The 22,896-nt window shown below is 40.3% G+C and overlaps 1 protein-coding gene across 2 annotated transcripts in view; it reads right to left on the bottom strand.

The window, feature by feature from the left end:
• The window catches only part of dnah10 (dynein axonemal heavy chain 10), a 29,631-nt gene that overhangs the window by 1,924 nt on the left and 4,811 nt on the right, over positions 1–22,896 (bottom strand). Inside the window, exons 10-72 of one of the 2 annotated variants that reach the window (XM_013275399.3) lie at positions 22,572–22,766; positions 22,285–22,455; positions 21,798–21,974; positions 21,514–21,681; positions 21,256–21,422; positions 21,014–21,165; positions 20,753–20,917; positions 20,457–20,664; positions 20,177–20,333; positions 19,583–20,062; positions 19,323–19,481; positions 18,572–18,688; positions 18,363–18,465; positions 18,074–18,252; positions 17,767–17,978; positions 17,330–17,486; positions 16,984–17,217; positions 16,780–16,902; positions 16,460–16,693; positions 16,126–16,349; positions 14,139–14,408; positions 13,858–14,041; positions 13,631–13,765; positions 13,365–13,517; positions 13,069–13,257; positions 12,672–12,818; positions 12,230–12,421; positions 12,011–12,129; positions 11,778–11,936; positions 11,555–11,690; positions 11,340–11,462; positions 11,129–11,260; positions 10,776–10,992; positions 10,470–10,589; positions 10,221–10,366; positions 9,983–10,135; positions 9,639–9,899; positions 9,370–9,542; positions 9,195–9,288; positions 8,579–8,746; positions 7,856–8,044; positions 7,450–7,621; positions 7,155–7,358; positions 6,991–7,071; positions 6,674–6,871; positions 6,424–6,585; positions 6,145–6,319; positions 5,715–5,896; positions 5,455–5,591; positions 5,151–5,368; positions 4,784–5,005; positions 4,522–4,669; positions 4,096–4,375; positions 3,758–3,987; positions 3,375–3,648; positions 3,150–3,254; positions 2,894–3,048; positions 2,656–2,810; positions 1,977–2,157; positions 1,648–1,848; positions 1,055–1,264; positions 307–402; positions 26–197 (exon numbers count right to left, since the gene is read on the bottom strand). In XM_013275399.3, coding sequence (XP_013130853.1) covers positions 26–197; positions 307–402; positions 1,055–1,264; positions 1,648–1,848; positions 1,977–2,157; positions 2,656–2,810; positions 2,894–3,048; positions 3,150–3,254; positions 3,375–3,648; positions 3,758–3,987; positions 4,096–4,375; positions 4,522–4,669; positions 4,784–5,005; positions 5,151–5,368; positions 5,455–5,591; positions 5,715–5,896; positions 6,145–6,319; positions 6,424–6,585; positions 6,674–6,871; positions 6,991–7,071; positions 7,155–7,358; positions 7,450–7,621; positions 7,856–8,044; positions 8,579–8,746; positions 9,195–9,288; positions 9,370–9,542; positions 9,639–9,899; positions 9,983–10,135; positions 10,221–10,366; positions 10,470–10,589; positions 10,776–10,992; positions 11,129–11,260; positions 11,340–11,462; positions 11,555–11,690; positions 11,778–11,936; positions 12,011–12,129; positions 12,230–12,421; positions 12,672–12,818; positions 13,069–13,257; positions 13,365–13,517; positions 13,631–13,765; positions 13,858–14,041; positions 14,139–14,408; positions 16,126–16,349; positions 16,460–16,693; positions 16,780–16,902; positions 16,984–17,217; positions 17,330–17,486; positions 17,767–17,978; positions 18,074–18,252; positions 18,363–18,465; positions 18,572–18,688; positions 19,323–19,481; positions 19,583–20,062; positions 20,177–20,333; positions 20,457–20,664; positions 20,753–20,917; positions 21,014–21,165; positions 21,256–21,422; positions 21,514–21,681; positions 21,798–21,974; positions 22,285–22,455; positions 22,572–22,766 — 11,200 coding nt within the window. Of the gene's footprint in view, positions 1–25; positions 198–306; positions 403–1,054; positions 1,265–1,647; positions 1,849–1,976; positions 2,158–2,655; positions 2,811–2,893; positions 3,049–3,149; positions 3,255–3,374; positions 3,649–3,757; positions 3,988–4,095; positions 4,376–4,521; positions 4,670–4,783; positions 5,006–5,150; positions 5,369–5,454; positions 5,592–5,714; positions 5,897–6,144; positions 6,320–6,423; positions 6,586–6,673; positions 6,872–6,990; positions 7,072–7,154; positions 7,359–7,449; positions 7,622–7,855; positions 8,045–8,578; positions 8,747–9,194; positions 9,289–9,369; positions 9,543–9,638; positions 9,900–9,982; positions 10,136–10,220; positions 10,367–10,469; positions 10,590–10,775; positions 10,993–11,128; positions 11,261–11,339; positions 11,463–11,554; positions 11,691–11,777; positions 11,937–12,010; positions 12,130–12,229; positions 12,422–12,671; positions 12,819–13,068; positions 13,258–13,364; positions 13,518–13,630; positions 13,766–13,857; positions 14,042–14,138; positions 14,409–16,125; positions 16,350–16,459; positions 16,694–16,779; positions 16,903–16,983; positions 17,218–17,329; positions 17,487–17,766; positions 17,979–18,073; positions 18,253–18,362; positions 18,466–18,571; positions 18,689–19,322; positions 19,482–19,582; positions 20,063–20,176; positions 20,334–20,456; positions 20,665–20,752; positions 20,918–21,013; positions 21,166–21,255; positions 21,423–21,513; positions 21,682–21,797; positions 21,975–22,284; positions 22,456–22,571; positions 22,767–22,896 lie in introns of those variants that run through there. The other variant, XM_013275400.3, reaches the window with a different exon arrangement.

Here is a 22,896-nt window from a genome sequence, read left to right as displayed (position 1 = left end):
GAGTAATAAGAAAACAACTGCTGACCAACATAGACGTTTTTTGGCCCGGTTGGAGGGATTTTGTAATCTACATCTTTGTTTTTGAAGAAGTGGAACTGCTGGAAAGTGTAGAAGAGGAAGTCTCCAAAGTACTCATCCATGTAGACAGTCAAGATCCTGCGGTCAAAGCTATCTATTGCTCGGCCGCCATACATTACCTGACAAAACATTAAAAATTACACCAAACTTACAGCATGTAGTAGTAGTATAACAGATGCACACTACACATTCAAATGTACAATATAAACTAATTAATTTTAGCCTAACCTCCCCAATAAGATATTTAAGACTTCCCCAGGGTATATTGATGTCTCCTTGGTCATGAGCTTTTGTCAGATAGGTGTTCAGGATCTCCATACACACCTGTCGGAGCACAGATACTATGTTTAAACTACTGAAAAGTGAAATACAGCACATATTATACCACTCATAAACTAATTTAAAAAATACCGGTCAAAGGTTTTAGAGCAACCCAGTTCTTCCAGTTATTTACTGCAACTCAAGTCATTCAAGTCCAATGAATAGCTTGAAATGGTACAAAGGTAAATGATGAACTGCCAGAGGTTAAAAAAAAAGGGTAAGGTGACCAAAATTTGAAAAATAATGTACATTTTAGAATTATACAAAAAGGCCTTTTCAGGGAACATAAAATGGGTTAACAATTTAAAGTTGTTTTGCATCAACTTCTGCAACAGATATGGGGAGAACTTTCTGAAGAATATTTGATTTCTATTGTACAAAGAAAGGCACGGGTGTGTTCAGCTGCTATATCTGCCAAAGGTGGCGACTTTGATGAGTCAAAAGTTTAAAATACATTATTGTCTATAAATTGATTCCATGATTTCTTTTTTAACTCCAGTTCCTTATTTGTACTATTCTTTCATATCAAGAGTGCAACAAGACATTAAATTGCATAATTTTCAATAAAAAAATGGAAACATTGGGGTGTTCTAAAACTCTTGACCGGTAATGTAAACATACTTTCAAAATAATCTTAGACTAATGTGCAACTTACAGAAAAGTCAGACTCGCTGAAGTCGTATGGGACATTCCAGCCAATTTTTCCATATTTACGTCTCTCTTGCACCACAGCATGGAAAAAGGCAAGAACAAACACCAGGCTGGAGAACGCAGGGTGCGGGCATGTGATCAAGGCCTCATGGGAGATTTTAGAGTATGTGGCTCTCATGTTAAGCTTGAGGCCGTTGGGGGGCTCTGTCACTACCTGCACACAACAATGAAGTAATACTGTCATACCATCTGTTACTTCTGAAGCATCTCTGCTTCCTAGAAGCAGTCCTTTAAGACTTCTTTTTCCAGTACAATAGAAATATTCTACTATTAACATGTTAATGAGAAAGTTCATTAACATGTTAATAGGTTCTTAATGCAGTCTCATCTGCCATGAAACAGCAATTTCTATAAAAGATAGTTGGCATGTAAAGGGAATGTGTAACTATTTTGTCACCTTACTTTACTGGAAATGGAGTTATTCCCAGTTAAAACCATTCAAATACAACACCAATCTGAGGAAATCCCTCCACTTACAAACATCTACAAAAAATCCAAAGAAAGCTTTACTGAAGGTAAAGAGAATGTGTGTTTCACCTTTAGAGATTTCTGAAGTATGCCAATGGGAAAATCTTTTATGGGGTTGGTGGTGATCCATAAGCGGAAGTTGGGGTTGGGCTTGGTGATTCTCTCTAAGGCCTTTTCCAGTTCCTTCAGCCACTTTACCAGCAGATGGCAGTTCTGTAGCATCAGCCACTGACCTCGAGAGGCTGCCTTCTCCAGCAAATGTAGTGCCACCTTTACCCCAGGTACAGAAAACAATTATGTTTAACTTCATCCCTTTTTAATGTTATTCAATGTGATTACTTGGTAATCCCTATATTCATATAGATATGCCGTGATATAGGAAAAAAAGTATTGGGCACCTTCTCTTGGCCTTGGCCCATTGCAAGGAACTTGAACTTGCCTCCAAAGCCTGATCTGGCTGCTAGTTTCATGAGGTCACCGGCTGGGTCAGAGCCAGGGCTCAAGATGAAGACAATGGGGGAGAAAGGTGTGCTCTGATCATAAATTGCATCAAAGCTGATCACAGGGGGTTGAACATATCTGAGCAGAAATACAATAAAAAACATCTGTAAGCGCAGGATGTTTCAAAATTCACACAGTCATCTATACCTTGATAACAGGAGTGGATTATACAGACTGTATATACTGTATACACAATGACACAATCTGTGCAAAAGTTTTAGCAACTTTACTGCAGCTCTTTAGATTCTTATCCAGCTATGTGATATCAAAGACATGTGTGACTAAAACTCTGCAGAACTGCAGCGATCTCAGAAATGCATCCAGGGAAACAAGAAGTACAAAGTGTCACCCCGCACTGAGCTTTCCTAAAAATCTGCTTCTCTTAGGAGCTAAAACAAAAACTACCTGACAGGTACCTTAAACAACTAAGCAAAATTGTAAAAGCTGGTGTTTTTATGGGTGTAGAGTTGCACACCAAATACTGATTTGACACAAATGATTTTGTTGTTTTTCAGTCTATTTCCCTCTGAGTAAGGTTAGTTAAAAAATGAAAAATTACAGTACAAAAAGTTTCACCTCTCTCCCATGATAACAGTGACATAGTCAGTGACAGCTCTATAGACTCTATCAACCCGGAAGCAGCGCAGCAACAGCAGCTTCTGAAAGGCTGACAGGTTCCCCTTGTATTTCAGGGGAAACGGAGCCTGTTCTGGTCCATCCAAGTCGTACCACTGAAGAGAAAAATAGTGTGAGTTACACTCACAGTTGATTCAGAGGTATGCCTATAGTGAGTTCTGTCCCTGTGGCCACTTACAGATTGCCATTCAGTGGGATGTTTCTCGATGTCATCAGGCAGAGAGCTGAACTGTTCGGGAAAGAGCTCTGCGAGTTTCACTATGTCTTCCCAGCCCTGATCGGCAAGCCAATCACACGGCTTTTTGCGCTGGCTTTTTTCCAGGGATAGATTACCTTTATACACGAGATGGAAATTTGCTTTGAACATTGTGATTTTGTGTGCATTGTTGATCACTATTGTATGTACTTATATTGTACTTCTCTGAATAGCTCACCTTTTATAAAGAACTCCAACTCCTCCTGAGGTACCCTCCCTTCTGCCTGCTCGATCTTGATGGTCATGTTAAAGGAAAAGAGCAACTTGTGGCTCTCAAACAATCCTGGGGATAAGAACTCAGTTAGGGTTATAAAATCTACAAAGGAATTATAAATTCCTTTAGAAACAGACTTTTTTCTTGCCCCTCACATGGTTCACTATTATTCCACCTTAAATATTTTACCTGTGCAGCCATAGTTATAAACGCTGTATGTCAGAGTGTTCATGATGTTCTCTAGTCTATTGGGAAGGGAGGGGTCTGGCACTGATTTCCGCAGTGAAAAGTCAAACACTTCTAGGTAGGAGGCAAGCGAGTACTGGTACATGCTGTTCACCACAGCCATTTCTGTCAGCACGAAGAACAGGATAGCGCCGCGCTTGGCTGCGGGACGGTAGCCATCTCTGAGTTTATCAATGTCCGTGGACGTCTTCTCAGCCAACTTTAGTTTCTCAAATACCTGATGATCACAATATCAAACAAGGAAAAAACAAACAAACTGGGATTTGTGACTTCAGTTAAATAATATTCTGCCACAACTTTTATTTTATGCATAAGTCAATACTGACCTCACTGGCTTTCAGCTTCGTCTTCTCCAGTGTTTCGATGAGCTCTGTGTTGTCCAACATGTTGCCTGTAGATGTGGCCAGCTCTCTGAGCAAGGTGTCTCCGAGGTTTTTAAGCAGCTTCTTGTTGTTACTTGTCTCTTGGATTAAACACTCGCGCTGCTCCTCTAGCTCCTTCTTCTCAAAACCCATGATAACACTCAACAGCTGGTCTTCCAGACCCTTAAGGGTCACTGTACGTAACAAAGATGCAAAAAGAGGGGGCAGAAGCAAACATGCAATTTAGAACCTGTGGTTTAAGGATACAGATGAAATCTGACCGGTACGCAAAAACATCTTACCCGTATAGTTAATGACCATGGCTTTTCCAAACACAGATGGAGAGTATTTGGGGTTAGCTAAATTAGTGTTGAGGTAGAGTTTAAAATTGGGATCGTAGTCGACCTCTTTGTCACCCAACATGATGACCTGTCTTCCCTCTGCTCCTTTCACATTCTTCTCCAGGACATTGTCAATCACTGGGTCGATGTATTCATCCACATCTTGGAAAAGGAAAGGGAAACCGTACTTGATGGCCATCTCTAGTTGTTTCAGGAAGTCAGGATCATTGAAAGATGAGACCTGGGACAAAATTGATGATCACACTTTCAGGTCTGCATGCCATAAACCTCTGTTTGTCGAATCTGGTGATACAGGGGCTGTCAGTAATGGGAGGCTGCATAAAACAGTCATCCCAGAACATCGATGAGCATTAAATCTTTCCGTACCTTGAGGTTATTTTTTTCTTCCTTCTTCTTAATCCAGTTGAGGGCTTGTTGCTGGGGGTCAATACACATGGGAAATCGACTCCCTCTGGTTGTGAGAATCCCATTCTGCACGGACAATTCATCTGGAGGCAAACCCTCTGAGCCCCATCTAACACAGGGTAGACACATAGTTAGGCCATTAATTAGCAAACTAATTGCTATTATTTGATAGAGAAAAGTCAGATTCTACAGCATTTATTAGCAAGTTATGCAACAACTTCACCTGCTGATTTCGACCTCATCAGTAAGAAGGTTTTCTACTTTGAAAGGCTGGCTCAAGGGGATGCCTCTCTCCTGCACATCTTTAACCCACATTTGGTATACCATCTCATTCCTGAAGTCCCAGCTGAAAGCCCCTTCATAGCTCAGAAATGCAGCAGCAAGCAAACAGTCACCCAGGAGACGCACACGCCGCCGCTTCAATCCCTCCAAATCATTTGTCCACCTAAGTTGGGAGTAGGTAGAAGAGTTGAAAAATAATTGGTATAATTGGGAAAAAAAGGAAAAGAAAGAAAAAACAGGGGGTTTAAAATTAAAAATGAACCTGTTAAAGGTTTGATTAGTAAGTGCTGCATGTTTTTCAATCTCACCGTTCATTCTCAGAGCTCAGCCCAGAGATGAGTTTGTCAGCAGCTATCAGTCTCCTCTCCATCACCTCAGCCTCCTCCTGCAACTGCTGCTTCTCGCAAATAGCAGCTTGGTATTTCTCACTAAGAGACTGCAACTCTTTCTGGATGTCGCTGAGCTCATTCTGAATGCACTCCAGCTCCCTCTTACTCTGAAAGAAGTTCCTCTCTAGGCGAGCCACCTGAAAATAACAAGGCAATACATCAGTTTAATCTGTGTTTCGTCCAAAACAGGAAGATTTAATGGCGATTTAAAAAACTTAATAACCTTTTCTCTTTTGGGTTTTATCTCCCTGGCAACATCACAGTAACCCATGATTGCCTCGACAAACTTGAGCATTCCTGAGCCGGCCTTGCTGATGGCCTGCATTTCCTCAAGGCTTGTGTGGAGGTTCTTTAGATAGCCTAGCCAGAAAGAGAAGAAAACAAAATGTGGAGCATCTGTCAAATTCAGTTAGCACTCTCTTGCACAGTACACTAGGACCATTATTTGTTTGCACTTTTGTACTCAACATAAAGTCAACTTACCCTTGACTGTCCTGACCTGGTTGTTAGTGATCGCATCACAATCCATCTCCATCAAGGAGCGCAGGAAGTTCGGTTCTGACATCATCCCTTTTGCTGACTGCCAACTGATTTCTTTGTAGCCACGCAACACCAGGATGCACTCGCAAACCACCTGCACCTGTTTGGGTGGCTTGGCAAATGATCTTCACATTGGACCAGCAGGAAAATGCAGATAAAGGGAGAACACTGATTAAATGAGGACTTAAGTGTCATGATAAGCAATGGCTATGCATCAATGATGACTCATTAAGGTCTCTCGAAAGTGAACCCCTCTGCACTGTCCAGTATTCCTTTTCATGGTTTATGTTATCAAAGAGCCAAATGTAATTTACATATAATGTATTTCTACAACAGAATGAAAATAATGTTCTTCATAAGGAGCACAGTTTACCGGATCTCTGTTACATCAGATTTTTCCAGGTCTTGCAGGGCATTACGTGCGGCCTCTAATGCTGGCAGAGCTTCAGCTAACGAACTCTCAGCTTCTTTCTTCTCAACAGCTATGACTTTATTTTGCTCCTCAATCTCTTTAGCTTTGTCTTCTGCCAGAACCTTTTTCTCCTCAGCTAGAAAAGAAAGTTATTGATAAGTGGTTTTCACTTAATTTCCATTTTAAGACTACAGGATACTGTGTTAATGAAGTCCATACGGCAGGCAAGTGTTTACTAACCTACGGTTGTGTTGGCAGCAATCTCGTCCAGCAGGGCTTCACATGCCGTGGACTTTTCAGCCAGGACAACTTTCTGATCTGCCAGCTTGACATTCAGTTCAGCCAGCTGTTCACTGGCTTCCTTCAGTTTATCCAAACCTCCCTCCAGATGCTTGCACTGAGCTAGAACAGAAGAAGACACATTAACGGTCTCTAATGCACACTAACTCCAACAGAAGCCCTGCATTTACAACAGGTTTCATTCCCTCACCAAGAATAAATTGGTCTTTTTCCTCTAAGAGTTTGGAATAGGTGTGAATAAAGTCCAAGTAGTTCTTTGGAGTTACATGGTTGCAGCGTCTGAGTTTTTGCTGGAATAGCTTGCTGTAGTGATCCACAGAGCTGTGGACCATGCATACATGATCTATAACAGCTGCAGAGTGTGCATCTGGTATCATCGGACTTTCACCTGTGGAAGGACAAAATGTATTTAGGGATAATATTTCAACTGTCTCACTGAAACAGCTATTTGAAAATAAATATTTTCCACAACAAATACATATAATAGAAGTAAGTTTAATTACACACCAAGAAAAGACTGAGCCACTGCAAGTAATGCCTGCGGAGGCCATGGAAGGAACCAATCTATTACAGTGTTGTTCATCAGTCCTGCGAGAAATAAAAAGTACATCGGTTTAGTAAAACAAATATAAACTATATTAAGTCAATTGAAGCCTGAACAAATATTTCACCTGGGAAGTTCCTGCAGCGTGTCCTCAGGGTATCTCCCACTGGAGACATGCCTAAAACAATGTGTAGATTGTTGGCACTCTTGTTGACAAAGTACTGCCACACACTCTCTTTAGAGGGATCTGATCCCATTGTAAGAGCTTCGTCTCGAAGCTGGTTGAGAACAGATTCTTTCTCATCATCAGGAAACAACGCAGGAACAATGCCTATAAAGAGAGTCCATGGTCAGAGCACTGCAGCTGTTTAAGACAGATACATAGAGAGTGAGGAGGTCAGGAGATTAGAGTCATAGCCAACCTGAGGTAAGCATGTTGTTAATAAGCTCCAAGAAGCCTTCCTCAGCAACGTGAGCATCAGTAAAAAGAAACACGGTCTTCTTATTCTCAATGCCAAGCTTCAAGTACAGAGTTTTTAGGTCTTCACGGAAGTTAGACTCACTGTATCCTCTGCTCAGCGTTATCTCAAATACCTGGGGAAAGCAGATCCAAAAATCTAAAGCTGGAAATGTATTTGTGAAGAAGGTTTAGCACTGCTTAACGTTGAAAACCCTCATCTAGCAGCCTTACAGTTAGAAGATTGCAGCTTTCACATCCAAAGACATGTTAGTAAAATCCATTTGCATTGCTTAAACTGTAATTTTAGTGTATATGACACTTGTTAGTGAAAATCATTTGCCCTTCACCACAATCATGAATTTTACCACCTCACAGCCAGCAGCAAAGGCAGCCAGCTTGGTAAGGGACTGCTTGCCAGAGCCCCCCACGCCAACAAGCAGAGCATGGCCACGATCAATACGGATGATGCGATGAACCCGGGTCAGATGTTCCAGAGCATCGTCAAAGAGCACTAGGTTCATCCTTGATTTGCTCTCATTGTATTCCTCTAAGATTTCCTGTAGAATTACATAACACTGTGATTTGTTAAAGGAGTATAACAAAATATACTCTTACATTATTTTACTTTGTTGACTTTATTCAACAGTTACAGAGAAGAGCGACAGGAAAGTGGAGGAAGAGAGAGATGCAGCAAATGGCCACAGTTCAGACTTGAACCCGGGCCAGCCACTCTCCACCATGCAGCATGTGGTCAGCTGCTCATCCCAGTGAGCTAAACCAGCAGTATTACTTCACTTTTCTGTCTTAGACCCCACACCTCCACCAAGATGAACATTTTCGCCTCAAAATAGTTTGTAATATTTTCTTGAAAACATCAAGATTTGTTTAATCTGGTATGTATAAGATACAACGTGAAAAATAAATATTGCCCTAGCTCACATGAGCAGACAATCCTTCCAGGTCCAAGTCACACCTCTGCTGAAATGTTCATGCAAACTCATCTATACTTTTGGAGTAATTCTGATAACAAACATACAAATAAACAAATCAACCTAACCACATGACCACTTGGGTTAAGGTAATAACTTTACCTGAAACAGAGCTTTTGAAGCATCATAGTCTTGTATGTCCTCATACACCCTTGGTTCAGTATCACTGAGGGCTGTCCTATAGTCTCCAAAAAGAATTGGGTCTCTCATAACTGCCTCCAAGTCTGACTTGAAATGCTCCTCAGTCATGTTCTTTATGTGCCTTTGGACCTTGGGAAAAAAACACATATTTTTATTATACAGTAGATTTTGAGTCTTATTGGTACTTCCAACATGGAACCAATTCTTACCCACTTAGTATTTGCCTTTTTAATTAAATTCAGTTCAATTTTATTTATATAGCGCAAAATCACAACAAAAGTTGCCTCAAGGTGCTTTATAGTGTAACCTAAAGATTCTACAATAACACAAAGAAAACAGAGGAAAATCCAACAATAATATGATCCATTTTGAGCAAGCGCTTTTGCAACAGTTGGAAGGAAAAAACTCCCTTTTAACAGGAAGAACCTCAAGCAGAACCAGTCTTTTGGAGAGGTGGGCATCTGCCACGACCGGTTGGAGGTGAGTGGAGGAAGACAGGAGAAAGACAGTTTTGCCTTTAGTCAATAAAAAGGAGAATTCACATTGAACATCTGCTCATGTTATTAGTAAATATTACCAAAGCTTTGTCAGTTTCATCAATGAGTCTGTCATGGAAGATTCTCAAGCACTCGTTTCTCCACACACGTACAAACTGGGCTACAGTCAAAAACCTGTGAGTCAGCGAAAGGAAAGACATTTAGGATGACAGACCTCTGTCAGTCTGTCACAAGAGTGAATATGCAAGATTAGACCTGTCCGGTTTGGTGAGGGTGAGTCCATTGTACACTCTTGACAGGTCTCTCAGGTTGAAGATGTAGTGGAATTTGGAGGGAGTGGGTGGCATATCTTTGATGATGGTGTTGTAGAGCTCCAGTGTGCAGGAGGTGACCTGATCGCAAACTTTCTGTATGGTATCCTCAAACAGCTAAAATGTTTTATCACGTACAAATTGGAGAATTAAAGTGATGCAGATGGTTGAGATTTCAATATGTTTTGATTTATATGGGAAAGAGGTACTCACTCTGGTGTGGCCTTTTAAAATAGAACCGTAGATAAGGTGGAGGGACTCCATTGTAGGGAAGGGGACATTAAAGACACTGAAGAGTGAGATGAAGCGAGGATCCACCTCGTTTCGCCCACCTCCTGCCATTCCCATGGCAGCAATAAAGCCAAGATCCTTGAGGATTTTGAAGTTAAGCTCCTTTCCTCTGTCATATATCCCTCCTCGATCCAAAAGCAGCTTTAGAAGCGCAATAGGCTGCTGTGTGCCATAGTTATCCACCTGCACAAGTGTATTACAGTCATTTCAAACATGTAAGCACTATCGCACTTTAAAGAATAAAAGAGACTACTTGATACAGGTACCTTTGGCATGTTCATGTCATCCATAAAGATCAGGAGTCTCTTCCCCATGGGAGGTCCATAGGTCTCTTTGGTCCTTTTCTCCACAGTGGCTTCGAGGTTTCTCTGCAGATCCAATGATGTTGTTCTAGAGGAGAAGTTGATGACAAGAGTACTCTGGGAACAGAAAGAAAGACATTTAAACCCATATGGCAAAGAACTATATGAACATACTGTGTGTACAGTAAGATGTACAACTTACACTTGTTTCTGCATTGATGTTCTTCAGAAAGTTATGAATAGTGGCAGTCTTGGAAGTGCCAGACTCTCCAACCAGTAGCAGCGGCCTCTTTATCTTCACCATCTGCTCCAGGATCCAGCTGGTTCTTGTTGTGTCAACAGTTGGCACTAAAGAGAGAGTGACGGTACCAAGGCAGAAATGTATAATTCATGATGCATGTATTTACACCTATGTTGCTCAGTTTTCACAGTTTACAGACAAGACCGTTACCTAGGATATCAATGAACTTCATTTCAGGGTTGTGGATGTATTTGGGGACCAGAGAACTCCAGGGAACCCACTTCCCCTGTGTTCCATCAAAGTGAAAATCGTACAAGGTTGGGAGGTATCCTGTATGGATGAAGTCACTTCATTAACAATAATAAGTAAAACAGTTTAAAAACTGGCACAAATTCCTGGGAAAAAGGTTTATCATATTTCTTGTTTTCTCCATAAATCATTAATCAATCCACTATAAACCCAAGAGAATGAACGGTAATTTTCACCATAAAATAAGAAGAAATCCTCCCCTTTTACCTGGGATCTCGCCAGGCCCAGCCAGGGCTTTCTCATCATGTACTGTAGGTAGGCAGGACAGCTTTTTGATGAACTCATCAAACTGGATCCTATCACTCTCCAGCAATGTAGCCCCAAGTGAACAGTACAGAGCTTCCAGAAAGTAACACTCTAGGACTTCAGGAGTGCTGTTTTCACATTCAAGAAGTGCATCCAGTGTTAAGCACAACTGAGTGACCTAAACACACATATCAAAACATGCATAGTTAGTTCAAGTTCGGGTTATGAGACTATACCATTAATTCCATTCATTTCTTCTTATTTAAATACAATCAACTGCAAAGGAGCATTTACAGTGGATGAGATTAACCTACCATATTCAGATCTGTCTGGGGGACAACAGTCTTAAGTTTCTCGCCTTGTTTCCCATCAACAACACCATCCACAATCATGTCAATAGAGCTGTGGACATATTTCTCAAACAGTCTATTAAGCACTTCTTGTTCCTAGACAAAAAAAGAGACATCGGTATTTAAAAGTCTAGAGAAGCATACATTTTAAATATTGATTTTTTTCCACTCAAACCTTATCGGGTCTGCTGTTCACCCATCTTTGCCAGAATGGGGTATATCGCAGGTTTTTAGGATCAACAAATACCATTCCACAGCGGGAAACAGTAGCTGGGGAAGCGTACTGCAGATCTCCAACCTGTGTGGGCAGTTTTCTTACATTAAGCTTTCTTTGAGGCAAAATCCAGGCGATTGTATTCTACTAACAGAAATCTTGAAATTCAGACAAACCTCAAACAGCAGAGCACAGTGACTTTGTAAACGGATCCTTTCTCCATTGGCTAGAGTCAGAAGCTTGTTGTCATCCATCACTGAGTTCATGTTTTCGACCCACAGAGCATCCACATCCCCATCAAACAGGATGTACCTGTTTGTCAAAGAGCAGGTGATTTACAGAAATGATTTCTTCTTATCCTAAATGGCTGATTACATGGCTTCTAAAACATTTTACTACCTCCTCTCTTTTTTGTCAGTAGGCTTGTTAATTTCACGGAAGATGTTGGATAAAATCCCATCAGTCCAGTCTCGCGTGTCCGGGTCCAGAATACCATAAAGTTCAATCACGCTCATGGCTTTAGGGTTCAGAGGATATAGTTTGGTTTGCAGTCCCATTCTGATGGTGAGATGAATTTAAAGTTACTACTGTTCACACAAAAGATCAGGGAGACGATGTAAAGTTAAACTGACTTTGTCTGAGCTTGACATAATGTGTTGATCACCACTGATTTTCCTCCACCTGTTGGACCCACAATCATTGTAGTGTGCCGTGTCATCATTGTCTCATACATCTGCACCACTTTATCCACCTGAAACAACAGATGGATACAACAGTTTACTGTTGAGACATTTAAACAGCAAAACTTTTGCTAGAAATTGATAGAAAACATCAAATATGAGACTCTGCACCTGGTTGGGTAGTATGACATATTTTTTGTCCTCCAGGATCTGTTCCACAGCGTCATTGAAGTTGGGATAGCGAACACGGGGGCAATCAAGCCCAGGGAACAGGTCTGAGATCAGCCCGAGGAACAGAGGGACATCCTCAAACACAAACTTGGGTAGGTTCATGTCCCTGAGAGCCCGCATCAACACCACGTCCTGTTGTCAGGAGGACAGACATAAATACATGAACTGAACGACTGAATGAATGAAAAAGAATTTATCCATTCATACATCAACTTCATAATATTTCAATATTGAAAATACTGAAAATATAAAAAACGAACCTATAAAATTGTTGCACACAAATATTTTTTGAACATGCATAGCCCCCATGTTCATAGTTTAATGAAGGACAGTTTTCAGGGGGGTTTTTTTGTTGTTAGTTTTATTTGTTATTTTTCTGTACCTCGCTCAGGTCAGGTGAGCTTCTCTTCAGCTCTCCTGCCATCACTAGGACAGACTTGAGAGCGCGCAGGCCAAAGTCATAATGAGACTGCTTGGACAGCTGTTCACGGGCCAGCTTATACAATACTGTCATTTTCTTTGCCAGCACCTGAAAAGAACAGAAGTGGAGACACATAAATAACGCTATTAATAACACTATTATCAGTCAAAACTTAAAGATGCCATAAAATCTCCAAGTTATCTATTTTCATATGCATTTATTATATTTAACAATATAAAGTAACACAATATAACCTGTGTAACCTGTGCGTGTACATAGTTTATGATGGATTTCTTGTGGTACAGCTGACAGCATATGCAAATGAAATCAAATGCAAGTTAATGGGTGCATGTGGTACCTTGGCCATTAGGAAACCCTCAGAGAAGAGCATAATCTCACAAATCTGCTGCAGGTCCGGCACAATGACCACCACAGGCCTGAAGAGAGCTTTGACAGATTCAGGCAGCTCTGTACGTCCTGCGTAACCAGGGTTCATAGTGATGAAAATTCCTATGCGGTCATCCAAGTTGATCTCTTGCCCTTCAAACTGATGCATACAATGAGATGGAGCGTGTTTAGGCGTAATAAATATATAATGCATACATGAAAAATATATATTTATTATTATAGTCCCACATAACTAAACAGACTTACATAAAACCTGTTAAGGTGTAGAATGAGAGCATTGCGGATAGTCTGGATTTGGGAGGAGATCACTGACAACACTGAGGCATCGATACGATTGAACTCATCAAAGCAGCCCCAAGCTCCGCACTGTGCAAGGCCAGACAAGATCTTGCCCACTGCCTGGACACAAAGGGAGAGGACATTCACGTAAAAAGCTAGAATGATGACAAGTGATGACTGCACTTTTTTAAATCCCAGAAAAGCTTTTTTCAGACGCTGTTTGCTCTTCTTACCAAGTAGTCCATACCCTCACCACAGTTTGTAACAACACAGAGCAGGCCCAAAGCCTTAGCCAGATCCTTGGTGGACTCTGTCTTTCCTGTACCAGCAGGTCCAGCAGGAGCTCCACCCAAGTACATGGATAGTGCCTTCATCCCAAATACACATGGACAGGCATGTTTTAGTCGAAAAAATGTACATGCATTTGCTTAGGTATTAAAAATCTGCCTATATCCCAGACCTGTGTGAGAGTGAGGTAGATCCGGTCTGTCAGTGGGGTTATAACCAACCGCCCATTCAACCCCATGTATTCGTAGCCATAGGAAAAAGATGCACTGCACTGGCGCACAAATAAGTTGTCATCTTTCCGGACCCAGTAAAATCTCAGCTGGCTTTCCCATTCAAATTCTTGTGCATCCATTATGCTAGAAGGAAATTGAACTTTAAATGTCGTTCTTTTATTATATTCACTATTTAAAACACGCTGCCACAAATGTTCAAACCTGCAAAAGTCAAGTTTACCTTTTTAGCACAAAGCTGTCCACTATGTCTCTTGCGTGGACATCAATGATGAGCACAGTGTTGAGCTTTCGTCTGTCATTTTTCTTCAAAGGCTGAATAATGCGTGACACCAGCTCATCAATCTGTTTGTGCATTTTCTCAGCATAGTTCTTAAGTGCGTGCTTCTGTCCTTTCTTCACATTTTTAAAGACATCCTCTAACTCCCAGGTCCACCAAACTTGGTTAGCAGCCAGTACAACCATGCCCTGGTACAGCAACATCCAATCCACCCTGTAAAACATTACAATGACAGATTACCTGAGGGCCAGACTTGCACACACAGACATTGGCAAAAACACTCAGGCACTTCTTTCGGTCACAAACGTGTCATCACTGTGCCTCTTAGCGAATATCAAAAACGTTTTTTCTCAAAGATAGTTTTATTAAGTTTAACCAAACAGAACATATACACGCATTTATAACAAACACAACAGAAAAAACAACATTGCAGAGCTTGTGAAGGGAGAAAAAGAAAAAATCCAAAAAAGAATAGAATAAACTTTGCAACATGGTCTTCAATTCTAAGAAAGAACAAAACTACACTTGATTATTGTTGAAGTAACATAGTTGAGGTAAAGTGTGCAATTCTATGCTCCACAACTTTCCCAAAAATTAACCTCATCCTCAAGCCAGATTACGTAAAAAGAGAAATATATATGCAGAATAAATAATATAGAATAAGAATAGAATGCATAGAATTATAAAGAATATATAAGAATACATAAATAAATAAATGACTAGCCACATACATAAATAAATTATATATTTAAAGAGAGAGAGAGAGAAAAAAAGAGAATCCCATTCTTGTTGAAGCTTAAAGAGTAGCGATGGAACTTGGGCTCAGGGCCTGAAGATTTGCTAAATATTTCCACACCAGGTGGATTTCCTGGTATTGCTAATCGAATAAGAGCATTCATTTTAACTGAGTTTTAGCTGAGGAGGGACCACTGTATCAGAAACTGTTTTGTATTATTTAGTGAAGTAAGAAAATTTTCTTTGAAAAGATATTTGTACTTCCTTGTAACAGTTTTGCCCAGGTATGTGAATTGGTTTTCTGCAATTTTAAATGGAAAGTTTGAGTATCCTGACCCGGACTCTCAACCATTTACCCAGAAGAGTTCACTTTTATGTAAGTTCCAAATGTGTCCTGGCCAAACTGAATGATAATTGACAACATAGAAGGTATAGATCCACTGGGTTTTTACAGGAAGACCAGGAGATCATCTGCACACAGGGATGTACTTTATGCACAACTCCTCTCCTCCAAATCTCTGAGACATCTGCATAGCTTCAGAGTGTGATAGCCAATGATTCTATAGCAAAATCAAAGAGTAGTGGGCTTAAGGGACACCCTTGCCAGGTTCATCGTTGGAGGTTGGTGGGCTGTAATGGTTGGAAGTTCAAAAGGACTGAGGCTTTAGGGCAGAAATATACAAGCAATTTTATCCAATAAATAAATTTAGGTATGAATAGATACTCCCACTAAACACAGTCAAATGCCTTCTCTGCCTGTAGGGAGAGGTCATACTCACAGGTCTCGGTGGATGGAAAATACAGCATTTATTTAATTTGGTTGGGTAATTCAAAGACACCACAATTAGACAGATGGGACTGAACAAACGATGGAGATTTACTTGAAGTTATGGGGTTGGGGAGCCAACAGTTAAGATCCACACCCTGTATTAGAGAGTATGAGCTCAGATCAGGCAATAAAGAGAAAATGCACTCAATATTATCCACATTGGGGGCATATACATTGGCCAGTATCACTCTATTGTAGAGTTTGCCCAAGACAAAGACATGCCAACCATCAGAAATGACCTCGTGTGTTTTGAAACAAACATTTTGATTGATGAAGACTGAAAAACTCCTGGCTAGTACAAAAATATCCAAAAAAATTTAACAACACAAGCGGTTTCTTTCTCTGGTGTATGTTATTTACACATACCTACTCCGGTCTTCACAGTAGTGGAAGATCGCTTCCTTTGTGATGAGCCTGTTAGTCTTCCTCATCTCCAGTAGCACCCCCATCATCCACTCCTCCACTCTGCCCTCCACTGGGACAGGCTGTCTTAGTTCCATCACCTCACCCTCAGCAGACACCATGGCTCCAACTACTGTCTCTCCATTGCTATCCACGTCAAATCTCAGAGATGCTATGTTGTCATACATCTTGTGGGACAAAAGAAAACACATATTGGAAACAGTGAGCCTCCCTATCTATACTTGGAAAAATGAAGGTCTTCTCTACCACTCCACCATCGCTTGTACTTGCCAAATACCTTGATCATATGTTCCTGGACACAGGTATGGTCACTACTCCCCAGAATGCTGAGCAGTTCATCATCAGAGATGAAGAAGAAGCGAGGAAATGCATGTCGCTTTGAGTCCAGGTAATCATTAAGACTCTTCTGGCATCTCTCTAAACCGTCACTGAGGGCCTGCAGGTCTGTTAGCCGGTTGGGAACCAGGCAACAGCGCTTAATGTTTGGACTCCTCACTGTGTCATTCATTATCTACACAAACAAAGAGAGATATAATTTTGACAAGTCTAGAAGGAAGTTCTTTCATTTTTTAAAACCAATGTTATAGCAACACTTACGTCTTTAAACCTTTTGTCAATGTTATCAAATTTCTTTGCTTCCTCAGGTAACTGCAAGCGAATGTCTCCTCCTATAAATATGCTCTCCAAGTACATCCATTTTCTCTGCACGAGCAACCAGACCTGTGAAAGACGTATTTTTTTCCTATAAGTATTTTGTGGATCAGCCTAAGGGTGAAGGAAAATTTTGCCAGTCTTACTCACCTCAATAGTCTCAGAAATAAGAGACAGATTTTTTTCCCACTGCTGTATGGTGCCAAGGAAAGGTCCAACAAAGCGGCTGCCAGCCATGCTCTGTAAGTTCATGACATCATTGTCCACATTCAGCAAGATCTCATCCACGGCACCCAGAATGGAGCCACGCTCCTGAGTACCTTTGAAATAGGGCTGAACATTGAACTTCATGTTTTCCCAGGTGTCTACCACTCCTTTTACTCCCTGGAATCAGATGCAGATACAGTTTTAGAAGTAACTTTCATTTCATTGATGAACTGATAGAACTGACAAATTATTCCATTTTGAGAATGTTTTTAAAAAAGAGAGAACCTGCCTTCTCAATACCAAGCTCTTTTACAGCAGAGGTGACAATGTCGCCTATGACATCTGCATATTTGTGCAACTCCATAGCAAACATGTTCTCCAGTGTGAAGCTTTCAGGGTTGATCTCAAAGCTGGTGCCAGTCCTTTCCATCAGTTCCTTCCAGTGCCTTGAATATAAAGACATTTTTATTCTAATCAGTTTTTTGTTTTATCTGGACATAGATCATTTGAACACATGAATTCAAAAGTTTACATCTAAATAAGTAGGGTATTTAATTCTCTACTTATTGTCAATATTATGCGTATAGCAGAAAATAAAGGAGCAATAAATTAAAAAATTAAAACCTAAGTGACAATAAAACAAATCTAGCTACGTTATTAACTGTAAATTTCTGAGGGGTTTTATATTCATTCTAGTTTCTCACTAGTATCAATCTTAAGACAGACCTGTCTCTGAGGGCCTCATTCTTCAGGTCCAGTAAGAGAGGCAGAGACTCTCTGAACTCTTTCATGCGTCCATCTAAGAAAAAGGCCACAGGCATGGCCCGCACTTCTTTGGGCAGCTGCCTTAAGCATTTGATGAAACCTTCAATGCCCTGTTGTAGCAGCTGGATGTCTAAATCTATCCACAAGGTCTGAGACCACTGTGTCTTTGCATCCTGAAAGATGACAGGACAAGCTTATATCATATATATTTTTAAAAATGATCACATTTATGTGTATTATGCACTAGTGTTTTACAAGCACATCCCACCTGCTGAGCTTTATATATATCAAATATCTGTCTCAAGCCATTCATGTCATTCTTTATGCTCAGAACTTCTGGGAAAGTGGTGACTGACAAGTCCAGCAGCTTCTCAGCATTAGTTATTTCCTGCTGACCTGCTACAATCTTTGCAAGATCTGCCTCGTATTTTCCCATAATGGCCACTCCTGCAAAAATAAAAGTGAGACAGACTTGTTCCTCCACTACATTTCAACATTTACCATACACTACTATTCTCTATTCAGCAAGAGCAGCATTCATCTAAGTGCACAAGTACCTTTCTCCAAATCATCTCCCACAGCTCCAGGACCATGCATGTTGAAGCTTTCGGCAAAGACAGACAACTCCTGTTTGAACTCTTCGATATTCTCCTTTGTGATCTTTGGGTGTGTGGATGGGAGAAGAGTGTGGCAATCATAAATGTAAGACAAGAACACTTCTGTTTACTTTTAGGTTTAAGAACATTGTATGGGATTGATATCTTACCACTGTAAATGATTTCTTGACATCTTTCAAACTTCGGTCTACTTGTCTGGCTTCTGTAAAAAGGTCACTCCACATCTGGCCAATGCAGGCCACCAGCTCCCGTTCATCCTCTCCTGCCTAAAGCACATGAAACGTAAACTTTTTAAAATGGGAAACAAGATCACTTTTGAGGGGATAACAGTTTTATACAACAGCACTCAGAGCCTGCAACTGTTTTATTTTATTTTCATTACTCCATGCTGATGTTAGTATCAGTAATATGGAAATCCCCAATAATGACACAGGCATTGCTTTCATAGATCATTTTGCTGATATCAGCAATGTTAATATGGAAAACTAGCGTAGTATGTTTTGTTTTTTTCATTGTGAATTCATATAATGTTGTATTGAAACAAATTTTTTTTAGTTTAAAGAAGTAGATGATCCGAACTCAAATAAACTTTTTCCTAATTTGCAGGACCCTGACCTTTGAGCCATAACCTTGAAGCATTACATACTAAAATTGAACATTTTCTTATTTTCACCCATGTGATTGGAACAGAATTGACTGAAGTCTTTGTCTTCTATAAGTTATAAAACTTGAGATTTTAAAATATATCCCTGCAGTGTGTGATTTTGTAAAATATTATGGCATCACTGTGACATTCTAGGGAGTCATACTGAAAAAATTAAAAGTGGGCTGCACAGACTGCTAACAAACAGACAGACAAACTGATCACACACACTTTCTCTCTGTAAAAAGACACAGTACCTCCACTTTATACATGGCCAGTGTTCTGTATTGTTCCTGGATAGCTGTGATTCTCATCTCCACTTCTAACGACATGTTCCTGATGGCTGAGATGGTGCCAAGGACAGACTTCAGGTCGTCAAAAGTGTCAGGACTCTGTTTCAGCTTCTTAGACTGTTGCTTTTGTACAAAATAATCAAAATAAAAGATCAGTCACATAAAAGCCAAAGAATATTTAGGATAAAGACTGTAAACACAAACTGTGTATTATAATTAACTACCATGAATTCATCTCTCAAGTTAAAGAGATCCTCTTTAGCAGGCTTGTTGAGTAAGCTACCAAGTGAACTGATCCAGGCTTCAGCAATTTCCCTCACAGTGTGGGCCAGAAGCTCCAGGTTTAGGCATATGCTGTGCTCATTCTTAAACTGAGGCTCCAGCATCACTTCCTGCTTGATACGAGCAAGGGACTGCAGCTTATAATCATACATGACAAAGGACGGCTTCCTTGCAGCAAACTTTTCATTGACGATGGTTCTGTTCTTTTCCCAAAGAACCCGATAGCGCTTCCAGTGGTAAAGGTACTGATCGATGGAGAAAAGCAGACGCTGGATGTTCTGAGACACAGCTACACAGCTCTCCTTGATGTGAGGAAGCTGGCACACGTCACTGTAGAAATTAAATGTCACCAGCTTATCTTCAGCACCCACATGTTGTGGAGGGCACTTAATGCAGGTCCCATGCATCCAACGCACAAATTGCTTGAACACAAAAATAAATCCAGAGTTAAAACATATTATCAGTGGTAAATTAAAAATAATTTATTTTTTAAATGCAGTGACCAAAAAACAAAATAGACACTGTGATGATCCCACCTTGGTGCTAACTACACAGTCTGTGATACACTGCACAAGCAGGCGGTAGATCTCGTTGCTTTGGGGCTGCAACACAATCTTAGGTGCAGACAGGATGGCAGTGATTTGAAAAAGAGCTTTATCTCCCATCAGCGCCATATTAAAGGCTTGAATGTTTCTGAATATGAAAACAAACATGACAGATGTTGCAATGGTTAAGACTACCAGCATTCTACGGGTTAGAAATGCGGTGATTATTACCACTCACAAACTATACAGGCTCAAAACCATTACTCATTACCTCTGCACCATCTTTGTAAGAGTGTCCAGTATTCTGTGTTCCCAGTGTTGGTAATAATCTGCCATACATTTGGCTCTGCCAGTGCTGGTTTCCACACTCAGCTGTTCTATCCTAGTTATAAGGACTCCAATGTCAGCATACTTTTTGGCAAGCATCGTCACAGTTTTGACTCGCTCTCGCTCAATGTGTTCACAGAACTCCTTAATACCTTCGGAAAAAATATGAAACTATTAAAATAATGTATGCACAAATTCTTTATTTGCAGTAAACTAATAGTATACTTCTAATACATCTACCTGGTAAGTCGTTTGAGGCATCTGGTGATGGAAATTTCAGTAAGTTGGCCATCATCATGGACTGCAACTTAGAATCAATAGCCTTCTCATGTTCATGAATCTGACTGACGACAAACTCAAACTTAGTGACAGTCTGAAGGCTTTGGTTGATGAAATCCGGGATGCCTAAAACCAAACATTAGGAGATTTCAGTTTAATACAAAAGTAATTTCATCTGACAGCAAGCATAAACAGAGATGTCAGCCTTTGTATGAATAGTACCCAAGGAATTCCAGTTGAGTCTTTTGAATCCCAAACTGATGTCTTTTCTGACTACTTTTATATGTGGAGCCAGCATGACGACATGTGCTTCATTCAAGCTGTCCAATGCAGAGTGATAGCGGTTGATAAGGTTGCTCAGATCACTGACATGCCTAAGATGAAGGACGAAACAGTTCAAGAGAGAAAGGACATCGAGTACTGATTTTTGAGTTTTCTATTCAGTTACGGGTGAGTCTCATCACCTGATGAATTTGTTTTCCTGAAGTGCAACATTTTGAGCAAGATCAGGCACAGTGTAGCCCAGGGCTTCAAGACTGTAAGCCTCAGAAATTATTTCTTTAATCTCTGGAGCAAAGTTCACAATGTATCGCAAACCCTTTGGTGTGCAACTTTCAGGTGGCGGGACATCCTTAAAGTGAGAAAAACGCAGGGAATTTTAGAGAGTCTTAACACACAATATAAGATACAACAGTTATGAGGAAATAGCAAATGACACATACTAGTTCTGTTTGAGTTGAGTTTTTACTGGTAACCATAGCCAAAATGGGTTTTTTCATTAGCGAAGGCAAATTATGTTCTGTCTCCGCCATCCAGCTTTCATATTTTGCTGCCTCATAGTCCTTCAGCTGCTCTGCCATTTCTACATACTTCTCTTTGGCCTGAGCAAACTACAGCAGAAAGAAAAGAAAAAGAAAACAAATCACAGAAAGTTGTTTTTAAAAGCATTTTAGTGTATAAACTGTTTAACATTAATGGTGACATATACAGTTTTGAAATAACTCACCACTTTGTTCTTTTCACAGTCCAACATCTCCGGCACTTTCAAGAAGGGGAGGATGGCAAATTTGATGCGATGGAATAGAAATTGTGCCCATCTGATTGCCCCAGCCACAGGAGGCTCATTCTTATTTAACGGTGGTTTGTCCTTCATTGTCTCAAAAATTTCCCGTGTCCTGTCCACCTACAACCACACCAACAAAATGACTACGTGTCACTCACATAAATTACAAAACTTTAGTATTTACCTTTATGAAACGTTTACGTCGAGATTTTATAAGGATAAGTTAGCCAAAGCTTGACAGAGGTATAAAGAATAAATGTCATTTGTTAGTAGATTTTAGTTAGCTGTAGCATTATTTTGTACACACATGCTCACCAACTTAAGTCACATTGTCTTGGGTGGACTGTTCCTCAGCTGAGGCTTCAAAATTATTTTTACGTAACTTTAATGTTAAATAGATGCCAGCATGTTTTATTCAATAGTATATTACCTCCTTGCAGTACTGCTCCAAGATATCGTCAAGCTTTTTCATCAAATGGTTACTGATGACCTCTCTGGTGCGAATGTGTTTAAACTTCAGCAGCATGTCAAAGGCATCAGTTGAAGAGCGCAGTGTCTTAAAAGACTCATCAATAAAGTGCATTGCTTCAGCCTCAATAGCCTAAACAGACACACGCATTCAGCTTGAAAAAAGAGGCACGACACACATGAAATATTGCACATTTATATTTGTGCATTTAGAACAACCAAACAGCTTCTGCAATGTCTGAAATCCACCTGAACCGCCGTGTTGAAGTCTTGCATCATCATTTTCCAGCTGCTCATCTTAGAGATGTTGAAAGGATTAAAAGCGGCCTCCTCAAGGGGCACAACCAGATTTTCCACTGTGCGCAGCACTTCATCAATGTGTTTTGTGTCACCTGTCACACTCAATAGCTCTGGGCCAAAGATATTGTAAAACTCCTCCAAAATCTGCCCAACACAAACACATGAGAAATACAAATGTGAAGTTTATTTTACACATTCAAATCTTCAGATATCGTGTGACAGGTCAATATTTATGAATTATATGTATATAGAGAGATATTTATGTATTATTCAC

Source organism: Oreochromis niloticus, linkage group LG12, assembly GCF_001858045.2.
Source record: "Oreochromis niloticus isolate F11D_XX linkage group LG12, O_niloticus_UMD_NMBU, whole genome shotgun sequence".
Classification (NCBI taxonomy): Eukaryota; Metazoa; Chordata; class Actinopteri; order Cichliformes; family Cichlidae; genus Oreochromis; species Oreochromis niloticus.
The sequence above is the reverse complement of the archived record's forward strand: the minus strand, read 5'-3'. Positions and strand labels throughout refer to the sequence as shown.